The sequence below is a fragment of the Silurus aristotelis genome (genome assembly GCF_946808225.1).
Source record: "Silurus aristotelis genome assembly, chromosome: 17".
NCBI lineage: Eukaryota > Metazoa > Chordata > Actinopteri > Siluriformes > Siluridae > Silurus > Silurus aristotelis.
In genome coordinates this window covers 19,899,586-19,912,156 of record NC_139590.1, presented here as the reverse complement: position 1 = coordinate 19,912,156, position 12,571 = coordinate 19,899,586, and the positions used below count along the sequence as shown (strand labels likewise).

General features: G+C 38.6%; 1 protein-coding gene across 2 annotated transcripts; it reads right to left on the bottom strand.

Moving 5' to 3' along the window:
* Positions 1 to 669: 669 nt before the first annotated feature.
* On the bottom strand, positions 670 to 11,923 carry LOC310739615 (serine/threonine-protein kinase 32B-like). 2 transcript variants are annotated; one of them, XM_083565665.1, is made up of 13 exons: positions 11,635 to 11,902; positions 7,297 to 7,352; positions 5,804 to 5,955; positions 5,441 to 5,494; positions 3,727 to 3,900; positions 3,492 to 3,529; positions 2,851 to 2,940; positions 2,654 to 2,757; positions 2,316 to 2,432; positions 2,052 to 2,177; positions 1,197 to 1,322; positions 1,048 to 1,112; positions 670 to 930 (listed from the first exon to the last, which is right to left on the bottom strand). In XM_083565665.1, exons 1-13 carry the CDS (start codon positions 11,696 to 11,698, stop codon positions 807 to 809), a joined length of 1,290 nt encoding a protein of 429 aa, XP_083421791.1. In that variant the 5' UTR covers positions 11,699 to 11,902; the 3' UTR covers positions 670 to 806. The 2 variants fall into 2 exon arrangements, with proteins under 2 accessions (XP_083421791.1, XP_083421792.1); XM_083565666.1 differs by lacking the exon at positions 5,441 to 5,494 and having other exon boundaries at positions 11,635 to 11,923.
* Positions 11,924 to 12,571: the final 648 nt, after the last annotated feature.

Sequence of the window (12,571 nt, the reverse complement as noted above, 5' to 3'; positions counted from 1 at the left end):
CCAGGTATATTGATTTGGAGACAAATTGAGTTTTAGAGTCAGCCTGTTTACTATCAATACTTCAATACTTTAGCTAGTAGTATTGGGTTGTGCAAATGGACATAAATGGCAATGGTTATAAGGAGCTGAATGAGTTTCTAGAAGTATCTTGAAACCAGGATTTAGCTCGCAAAATGAAAGTCTGGCAGCTTCTTAATGCACTTAATAATTAGATTACATTAAATTTCATCCTTTTCAAAAAAATTAATTTATAGATGGATAGATTTATAGATTTATAGATTATAGATATATATGAGTAATGGTGGTGATATCATGATACCCATAATATATATATAGAGGTGTGGTTTGGCCCACAGATAGTACTAAGTATAACGTTCATTAAACGACTAAACATTTACTTACCTATTCATGATACAATTTTTTACAATACAATTATTTCATCAAAATTAATAAAAGAATCAATACAAGCACTAATCAGATGTTACTTTCTCTGGCTGCTATTTTACATCCATATTGATATTTATTAGAAACATGTAGTTTACACAGTAACAGAGACATGAACTGCATAATCAGATGAAATGCTTTAGGACTTATCCACTGGTGCTCATGCTTATAGTTGCTAATGCTAATTCGTCTGCTGATTTGCAACGGTTGTCTTTAAAAAAAAAAAAAAAAAAACACACACATAGGCAGTCATTGTAATAAGGCAAAGGGTCTGGTTTTGTGCTGTTTGTACTGCTCCGTGTGTGTGTATGTTGATGTAGAATGGGGTCACGGTGTTCAGTGTGAATTTGGACCCAGTGTTTTCAACGTGTGTGTGATTTCGTTTTAGCTTTGACAGTGTGCGTGCTGTCGGTGTTGCCGTGTCCTTCCTGCAATTTGTCTTGTCTTTTTAGGGAGGATACTTTCTTTGCACTGTCAGTCTGTAACCTGCCACAGGAGAAAGAGAGATTATAATGTATTTATTTAACAGAGTCAGTATTACATCTGCCTCATTTATATTTAAAACAGTGAACTTTACTTTAAGTTATAAACTTTGTCACTTACTTGTCTCTGTTGAATATGATGAACTCTTTTCTGACAGTTTCTAGACGCTGCTGCATATGGGGTGGCTGGACACAATTTATTTATAAATGATACATTTATGACATTGTGACTAGATATTTGTGCGTGTATATGGATGTTTTTGTGCTTACCAGTGTGCTGGATGATTTGTTGGTGTGTTTGCTCTTGGACAGACGTTTTTTCTTTTTGTGCAGCGGCTTTGACTCCAGGATCATTTCTTCTAACTCAAACACTGGGTCGCAGTTCAGACGTCCCCTCTGAGAGATAAACAGAGGAAGAGATCAAGCCAAAGTAATGCAGAAATGTGTGTTTTAAACAACTAATGCTCAATCCAGGCACTTCTGATAACACATGCATAGGTACTATAGGTGTCCTGTACCTTTTTTTTTTATTTTAGATTTTTTTTTAATTGTCTCAAGAATACAGTGCTGGACAGTAACAAAGTAAATATAATTTATAACTGTACTTAAGTAGCTTATTAATGTATCTGTACTTAACAGAAGTATTTCCATTTGGGGCGACTTTAACTTTCATTACATTTCAAATATCTTATATATCTTTAAAAAAAAAAACTTTGGATACTTAAGTACATTTAAAAACAAATACTTTTGTACTTTTACTAAACTAAAAGTTTAAAGGGAGCAGTTTTCTTGGAGTAATATTTTACCTACTAGATCTCTACTTTTACTGAAGTACATGGTTTGTGTGCATCATCCAACACTGCTTGAATATAATGATTTTAACTAGCATTTAGGAGTACACACAATGTTGGATGTGTGTTACAGATCTGTGCTTTGGTGGTGTGTAAATCACTTACACATTGTTAACATTCGCTTTATCATATTTAGTTTCAGAGCCAAAAAAAGTTGCAGAATTTGAATTGTATAACATGTGGTTAGTTACAATTTTTTCCCAAGCTCATGGGCTTTTACTAGAAACATACAATTCCATTTGAATAGGTATTTTGTGTACGTGTAGTGTCTCACATTAGGAGTAAATCCTGGTGAAACTCCTTTCTCCAGCACAGCATCCCAGTTCATATCCACCAGATATGGAATGCGCTGAAGGTCCGATACACATGACAGCCGGATCTCTGGGTCTTTATTGAGCAGCTACTTTCACACACACACACACACACACACACACACACACACACACACACACACACACACAAACACAGACACACACCGATGTTTATAGCTGTATTAGATAATTACATATCTAAATCTTTTTATTTTTAAGCCCCTCACCAGGCGCAGCAGAGCCACCAATTCATTAGACCAAGAGGTTGAGTATCGCACACGCTCACTGCGAAACATGCTGACGATGTCCTCAATGGCTGTGCTGGAGTGGATATCGTACGGCCTCTGAGACAGACAGACAGACAGACAGACAGACAGACAGAGAAAGAAAGAAAGAAAGAAAGAAAGAAAGAAAGAAAGAAAGAAAGAAAGAAAGAAAGAAAGAAAGAAAGAAAGAATACCATATATGCAATAGATGCTGAGACATGGAAATTAAAGATAAAGTGCTATATTTAATCAAAGCCCAAAAGATTAATCATGCAAACCAAAAACAGTTCTAAACCTACCCATCCTCGTAGGAGTTCGTATGCCGTGATGCCCAAAGCCCACCAGTCCACAGCATAAGAGTAACCGGGACCACCATCCACAAATGACTGGAACATCTCCGGGGCTGTAAAACATGCACACACTGACTGGTAAGTGATAAATATTAAGATATAATGTGTAATAGTGTGAAAGAAAGTGTAAAAGGAAGATTCTTTACCCATGTACGGTTTGGTTCCTGCCATAGAGGAAGCCGTTGCCGAGTCTTTAAGTAATGTGGCAACGTTAAAGTCTGTGATGTGGACATGACCTACACAGAGAGAAAGTGGCAAGTGGCAAGTGGCAAGATGGATTTAAAGCATGAAACATCAAGTTGACCTAGGATTATGTTAAATTACATCTCATTGTGGCCAAAATTACCAAAGGCATAAAATCTTCCCAGTGTTGACACCCGAAGCTAAACCAACTGAATGACTGGTGTTGTGTAAACTTTGGCAAGACGGATTTAAAAGTCGGTTGATTCTGTTGTTTTAGTGTTTTGTCCCAATGGATGAAATTATCCTTTGAAAGCTGATATTGACCCTACAGAATGGCCAATGTTAACCCAACATCTGTTTGATATCTGGGATCAAGCAAACGTCAAAAGATTTCAAGCTAAAATACACTACGAAGCTCACATAAAGACCAGGCTAGTCCAAAATTGTATTAGATGGTTCTAATCAAGCACATGAAGCAGTATTTAGCCAAAAGTTATTATTAGGCAAATCTAAACAACAAAGCTAGCATAATAGGAGCAGATATGTAATATTTGAATTATAGTTTAGGGGTTCAGGATTTAAGTGATAACGGTTGCTGGCTTACCATGCTCATCCAGCAGAATGTTATCTGGTTTTATATCACTGCAAAAAACAAGAAGAGAATTAGTGTAGACCCACACCTTACTATGTCTTAAGCAAGAATGTGTTATTATGCATTTCTTTTTCAACCTGTGAATGTTTGCTGTAAGGAATCTGACAGAGAGGATGGTTACATAAATTGGATTCACAGTAAATTAAACATCAATGATTTTAGCATAAGTCTGTGAGACGGGACACACCGGTGGATGATGTGGCAGGACTGTAGGTAGTCGAGTGCCAATGCTAGCTCACACATGTAGAGTTTTACTGTCTCCTCTTTAAACTGGACGTTCTGCTGCAGGTGGTAGCGCAGATCTCCACCCAGTAACAGATCCACCACCATAGACATGTCCTCTTCGTCCTGGAATGAGTACCTGTGCATAGAAAAAGCGACAGGACAGACACACTTACAGCTTTACAAACTTCACATGTCAAAGCCAGAGATTGGCTCCTATCATGGTGTATGCCACGTTAGTGTTCCAGAAATTCCCCCAAAAGTTGAATCGTAACAGTTCTAACTGGTTTGTTTAAATGTGACAGACATCCTCATACCAAAGATATGTTACTTCATTCTTTGAGTTTGCATATTACATCAGTTCAACAGCAAGCAGAACATTTAGAAATGAATAAATGATGGAGAAAAATCCTGAATCTAACTGGCCACAACACTCCTGGCCTTATTTGCATGATTATTTAAAGTTGTTAAAAAGAAGGGTTTGAGCTCATGATAATTTTAATAGATATCAATCAGCTTTTGACTCATATAATTCTATTAATAGATTGGTGTGCTAAGAGTAACATTAAAGTCTTTTCACATAAAGTGATTTGAACAAGTAAGAGTCTTGGTACAAAAATTATAATAGGGCATTAAAGTCATAATAAATCATAGTACTTTAAATATTTTAGTACATTTAATGGTAAGAACATTTGTACTTTTACACAAGTGAACGTTTAAAAGGAGCACTTTACCTGGAGTAATATTTTACTGAGTGTATCTCTACTTTAACTCAAGTACATGGTTTGTGTACATCATCCACACAATGAAAATAAATGCTGACCATTTTGACCCCACATTCCAGCTGTCACACACTTCCTCTAATTATCAGAAATCTCACTTCTTAAAAGCAACAAAAGCGGAGAGAGACGGGTAGACAACCAAGAGTCCATTAAGCAGGTCAAAGACGCTTCATGTCACATTGACCTCAGACTATTTCTGTCATCATCAAACACACACATACACTGTGTGTCCATTAGAGAAAGTTTCCCATCATGCTCTTAGGCAGAGCTGGTCATGTGTTGCCATGGTAGCACCTCCCGGGAACCTCCAAGAGCATCAATTCAGGCGATCAAGCCCTTCTAAAACCCAGCATGTGGGTGTGTCTGTGTAACAATGGAGACAATGAGAAAAAAAATTGGTAACAAAAAAAATTTGAAAAAAGAAATGACTAGCATATTCTGTTGTAGTTTGGCTTTAGATGTAAGCCGTGTCATCGACATGCAATTGGTGAACAGGATTGGTAGCTTCACATACTGTCAAAACACATCTTTGTGCCACTCTGTCTCACACAAATGCACATGTTTACTTGACAGCAGTCAGAAATCCCAAAAATCTTCACAGGCCACGTAAATGTGAGTTTTCATTCCAACAGAGCACAGGTACAATACGTTTTGGCGCTGGAAATCAAGGGAACGTGTCAAATATATAATAAAAAAAATTTTTAGACTAAACTGAACAGCACCAAAAAGCAAAAGCAAATCCTTCCAGAAAGGCGTTTATTTTGTGCAGTTCATGCTTCACTTACACACACACACACACACACACACACACACACACACACACACACACACACACACACACACACACACACACATACACACACACACAAACTGACACAAGGGGGTAAAGTGACTCACTTGGTATAATTCTGTCTTGGTTCCAAAAAAAGAAGACCAATTACTCCTGCAGGGCTAAACTCACACACACACACACACACACACACACACACACACACACACACACACACACACACACACACACACACACACACACACACACTGCAGCTGCTGTTTAATGTGCATAAGGACATTGTGCTTGTCTAAAGAGCACCCTATACACACATCTACTGCCTGCTCTGCTGCTCACACACACACACACACACACACACACACACACACACACTAAAATGTGTTCTTATATAAGTGCAGAATATAATATGCTGTCCTACTTTAAGGTCTGTTTGTGTATTGTATTTAAGTGTGGATATGTGCGTCACTCACCACAGGTTGACAAGAAACGGGTGCTGTATCTCCTGCAGGATCTGCAGCTCCCTGCATACTTGTCTCACCTCGTCACGCTCCACACACGCGTGTTTGTTCATGTACTTCATCGCATACAGCTTCCTTGTGTCACGCTTTTGCACAATACACACCTGCAGCAGGGGTTAAGGAATAGATAGAAGTTCTTCATTGATGATGTACACAGAGGCAAACATTTGCATGTATAGAAGCATGATTTGATGATGTTTTAATGCTCAAGAATTTGATAGACTATAGGTGTGATCATTTAGCCAAGTACTAGGCTTCTTGAACTCTTTTTTACCATTTTGTAGTGTTACTACACAATGCAGCCCATAATATTGTAGTGGAGGAAAATTTGTGATTACATGTGCATAATGGTTGCATAATTATTCACTTCCATTAGCTGGAAAATCCCTGCATTAGCTCTGGTGCAAAAACCGGAAGTCTCATAAATAGTTGAATGGATTTTAGTGGAGTCCAGCTTTTAAACCATGTCCAGAAACGCCAGAGACATTGCTTAAGAACATATACTATATCACTCAGGGTTTAGGTAAAACCTCAAAACATCTCTGGAAGCACCATTAAGTCTGATATTGTAATAAGAATTTTATGACATAACCATGACAATAGAAGAGGTGAGCCACAAAAGGGCAGTGACTGGGTAAGAAGGGCATCAGAAAAAAAAAGCAATCAAGCGACCAAGGGTAACTTAAAGGTGCTGGAGAGATCCGTAGTGCAAAATTTTGCAGTATCCTAGTTAGTGAGTGGGATGTATTAGACAGCAATAACAGTATTAGATGCAGGGAAAATGGGCAATCTAAAGGATTTAAAGTGCCAAATTGTATATATATACACACTATATTACCCAAAGGATTGGGTCACCTGACATTTCCTGCTATATGTGACTCTTTTCCAAACTTTTACCACCAAGCTGGAGGCACTCAATTGTATAAGACATCTTTAGGTGCGCTATAATAAAATCTTGCATTCACTTGAACTTGGAAACCCAAACTGAAAATCAGCGAAACAAATTAGTTATGTGGCAAATGCAATTCTGCGAAAAAACTGGGGGTGCGAGATTCGAACTGCGGTAAAGCGGGGAATTGCTATACCCTTGTGGCTGATGAACACAAATATCCATAAACACACTCCAAAATCTAGTGGATCTCAAAAAGGAGCATTCAGAGTGTGTATATCTTTTCCAGCTGCATTCAAGAACTTTAGGTTCAGAGGTTTCAGAGTCATTTAGGGTAATAGAAAAAGGACAGAGGAACGGGTGGTGTGAGAAGATAACAGCGTTAATTGTCTGTAATTAAATGTGACATTTTTATTAAATGCCAACCAGACGCTGAGAAAGGCACACAACCATTCTAATGTTACAGCCTGTTTTGTGTGTGTGTGTGTGTGTGTGTGTGTGTGTGTGTGTGTGTGTGTGTGTGTGTGTGTGTGTGTGCATGTGCTTGCATCCTTACCTTACCGAAACTTCCTTTTCCAATAGCCCTGAGAATCTGAAAATGGTCAAAGTTCACTGCAAAAAAGAGAAACATCACAAAATTCTTTTAGTGCTATCAGTACAATTTATTTATTTAAAAAAGAGAAAAGAAAGTCCAACCATTTGTCTTTATTGACTTGCTCAGGCGTATTATTTGAAGCTCCCTCTCTAGAGATATATATATCCCCCCAGCAAATTCTGGGATGATACCAGGTTCTCTGACCTCTAGGTGCAATCCTCATTAGCAGTGGTGTCAATTCATAAGTAAGTCTCACAAATTCACATTTGCGTATTTTCAGTACATACAGATGCTTGTTATATATGTCATGTAGCCTGTCCTCTGCATTTCAAGCAGTTTTACATAGTCACATTGTCAACATGAATGCTTTGTGCAGTGAATTAGTGATACTGCTCAGGATTTTGGTCGCTAGGTTTAGCTAAAGTGTTGGTAATTATATATCTACATCATTTATTTCACATTTTCCAGTTAGTTCACACTTATCTAGCAGCCAACACCTTGCCATTACCCATAATAACACCCATGCTCATCAGATGCCTAAATCCCCTCCGTTCACTCGTATCAATGCAGTGAAGCAGAAACTCTACCCTGAGCTCCTGCGAAAATGCACCTATTTTAGTGTGCATCCTCACAGTTGTGGCTCTGATATCTCATATTCCTGACACAGCTCCCACTGAATACTTTGGCAGACATGATTATGGGCCCTCTCCAAATTCACTAGTCTGGATGAGCAGCATTCTAATGCTTCCCATGAATGTGCCTTTCTGGAATCAGCAAATCTTTAAACTCTAAATCTCTCTGTGAAATCTCTAGTCAAGAGTTTTACTACCGTGGGTTTTTTTTCACGGTCTGTTCTGTTGCCCTGTAAGTTTAGGTTTGACCTTTTTTCCCATGTTGTCATTTGACAAGTCATGCCTCTCTTAGCTTAAGTTTAATAAATATATTTCCTAAAGGTCTCAGTAGAAGGCTGAAGTTTTACCTCTGGCCTGGTGTGCTCTAGTATCAAGTACAGCTAAGTGCTTGTTTGTGTTCTAGCATGCTCATTAGACAAGACAGTAGGTGAAAAAGAGTGATGCAGGTAGAGATGGCGAGTAGATATAATGAGTTTGGTGAATTAGTTAAAGTCAATGGGAATTCTGGCCTCTTTAAGCTTCTTTAATGGGAAAGCCATGATTCCAATTAGGTGGAAAATTCAGTCAGAAGAGGCTAAAGAATTAGCATTTAGTTTATTTTAGTTAAATAAAGAAATAGAAAAACACAGATCGGACATACTGAACATAAACTACAGCCCATGAGTATGAAACATTCCCCACTAATGGGACATGCACACATACGTTTTACATAGGAATATATTGTATACATTATTAAACAGTCCAAAAGGTCAGAAAGAGAAAGGAAAATGGAAATCTAATATTTATGAATGATAAACAGCCTCTTGTCCCTTTTGTCCCTCTGTGTGTGTGTGTGTGTGTGTGTGTGTGTGTGTGTGTGTGTGTGTGTGTGTGTGTGTGTGTGTGTAAATAATTAATGTGACTTAAGCTTAGATCTGCTCTGTGAGCAGTTCAGCACAAAAGCTCCAACCCCTGAGACAGGATGAAAGGAGCACAAAAAAGGACAAAAAGTGAGAGAGAAGAACAAGGATAGAGTGAGATGTAAAGACAAACAAAATGAAAAAAACACACAGAGTGCAAAAGAGAGAAAGAAAGAAAGAGAGAGAGAGAGAGAGAGAGAGAGAGAGAGAGAGAGAGAGAGAGAGAGAGAGAGAGAGAGAGAAAGATGCAGGGAGGGGCAGTTTGGAGACAGAATGCATGTATTTAGCACATTAGCATATGCAAATATATATATATATATATATATATATATATATATATATATATATATATATATATATATATATATATATATATATATGATACATGTAACATCCAAATAAATCAAACGTGCTGTCTCACTCTTGCTTCAAGTGCAAGTGTGTCAACACCATCCATCAAGACCATTAAATGAGTTATGATATTTCCTGGAACATTCTGTCACTAGGTTCATCAGTTACATACAACACTAGCATTTAGTTTCCTTTCTCAGGTGTCATGAGAATCACCTCCACGACACTCCACAAATATATATGAGGAGCTTACAAACCTTTGGTCTAGATGGAATCTTGTGAAACATGGAAAATGTGAATAATGAAACTTGGCAGAGAGGGGGGAAACAGCCTGTACAAGTCAAGTAATGCCTATGAGGCATAGATGCTTTTTGTACTGTGGCATGTCACAGTGGGAGCTGGGAATCCACCATACAGGAGATTATTCTCTGTTTGGACAAGGAAGCACCAAATGGATTCCCTTCATGACAGTGGAGCAGTGTGTCTGAGGAACATTTTGATTATAGATGAGATTTGCATGATACTTCACGACTTCACAAGTCATGATCGTGACTATTAGGAACCATACTTCACTATCATGACTTTCAGTACACCCAGTCACTTCGCAATTGAGAGGTTAAATCCAACACCTGGGTGTCAGCACAGAGAAGTATCCTGAGTGATCCCTTTCTTACCTGTTGTTTCCATTTGAGCCATGCTAAGAGATTAAAGTATGTGCTGTAGTGACTCAGGTGTAATAAGTGCTATAAGGTAGGTGGGCACTAGTCTGTTTTTTTTCTTTATAGAGAAGCATCAGTGCTTCAAACCTAGTGTGGAATAAACATTGCAATGCAATTGTTTGGGAGATCTTAGGGAGATGCAGTTAAAATTAAAATGTTGCTGATTATGTGCAGAGCAGATCAGTCCGGAATGAGTTTCACCATTACAATCTTGAAATGGCAATGGCATCCTTAGTAATGACTGGAGTCTCTTGATACTCCTTGCATAATGACCTACTTAGGTAAGTAGTGTGAGGAGAGAAGGGCAGTTAATTGTCCAGAACTATCTGAGGTTCTGTGTGTTGCCAGATTGTGTGATCCAAGAGTAATCACAAAATAAATGTATGACAAGGTATGAAGATGCATCTCATCAACATATGGTATGAGATCCCATACCCAAAGATGAGATCCCAAAATATTACTTCACCAAGGGAGCGGGTATAGAGGGAGAACAGAAAAGGTCTGAGTACTGATCCATTTGCAACACTAGTGGAGAGTCTTCGTGAAGCAGGCAGAGCAAATCACCACTATAATTTGTCACTGATTTAAAGACTCATAAGAATGGATGGGTTCTTCTGACTGATTTTGTTAATGGCTGTTCAAAGGTCAAGGAGGGACAAAACTCGTCCGCCAGAATGATACGCTGATTAGTGCTTCATAGCAACAAAGCCTTGAGCCCCAGGGACAGTAAGCAGAATTGGTTTCGAGTTGCACCCCTTTGACTTTTGTCATCAGGTTACACTGATCTATTGCGGTGGACATACAGCTGTGTGGAAAGGTGGAAAGCTGGGTTGTGGTCACTTAAATGTAACACACACACACACACACACACACACACACACACACACACACACACACACACACACACACACACTCCAATTTATTTCTGTGTTGGAGATTTGGCAGTGTGGGGGCAGGTTTAAAATGTCCACATGTCTCCACAATCACAGTTATTTGCCGGCTCACTTGAGAATCTCTGCTTTTTTTAATTATAAAAAAAAAAAAAAAGGTTTTCTAAGATAAAGGTTAGGGTAAGATTTAGGTTTAAAATAACATACATTAGCTGCATTTATTATTATAACCCTAATCCTATGTCCTAACAATGATATATATATATACTGTGTGTGTGTGTGTGTGTGTGTGTGTGTGTGTGTGTGTGTGTGTGCTCACACGCAGGTGTTTGTTCATGAAATGTCAGGGCGTGAGAGCTGGTATGACAAAACCAATGTAGTGCGTGGTTCATCAGCTTTCAGAGCCAGGGCCAGTACATAAACACATAAACACAATCACACATACACACAAACACAAACACAAACACACACACCTGCCCCTCAGTGAGTATAGACTTTTGTGCTCTCAATGGGAACACAGAGTTTTATTATATAGCTATCTTTCTAATTGTCTATTAATATGTCAACTAGGTATGTAAAAAAAAGTGATATAAACCAAGCAGAGAATAAAATAACAGAAAATAAATATACAATTTCTGTTTCTTCTCTCTCTTACACACACATACACACACAAAAACAACTTAACTAACTCCACTCAGACTCCCTACACAGAGACACTGCTTTAACATTAGACTCACAATACCTCCTTAAATGTGTGATGATGTGTGTGTCTGTGTGTGAGCATGTGGGTGTGTGTTCGGGTTCTTACCGTCTTCATCTTGATCAAACACCGGCAACTCGCGTGTCTGATTTACACCCATATTCTGGTGCATTCAGCCCACGTGCAGGATTTCCCTTACGGTGGGAACCAACATCCCATGGTGCAGGACAACATCTACATTACATCTATGTCATGTTTATCACACAGCAGTCACACAGCCTCATACGTTCAGCATGCAGTCATCATCCAGCCGTCATACATCCATTACAGGTCCATTACAGAGCAAAGTGCTGCTTGCACTGGACATTGACTCTCTGAGAGAAACCTGCCCTCACTCAGAGAGAGAAAGAGAGAGAGAGAGAGAGAGAGAGAGAGAGAGAGAGAGAGAGAGAGAGAGAGAGAGAGAGAGAGAGAGAGAGAGAGAGAGGGTTTACATGATGAGTCAGAAAGAGGAAGAGCCAGGGGTGGGGAAAGACTAGAGAGACAGAAAGGAAGGGGGAAGGGATAGACTATGCCAGGAGCATGTAAACAATGAGCTTTATTGGCTTTAATGTCTGGTAGAGCTTGGTTTTCTGCATATGCTTCAGGAGACAGAATGCATCACTTGGGCATATCATCATATCACAAAACAAAGTGTTGCAAATCAGATGCATTTCTCTTAATCCTAAAGCTTACAGTAAATGACTTCCATGTTCTTTTTACTACTGCTCATGCATTTCCAGCTATTCCTGTTTACTACACTATGATGGTAATAAGCCATAAACCAAATTAGCCATTAGCTATTTGTAAAATCTTTACAGTTTGACCCATGCTTTATGTATTGGTTTCCCATGAGTTTTATTCATACATATTTTCTGAACAACTGAACCAAAATCTATACCCACAGTCAGCAACCTATCTTTATTACAGCAGACTTGGCTAATAACTTGGAAATATAAAGTTTTAAGTGAAACCTGGGAGGTTCTCACACCTCAAAAGGATTCAT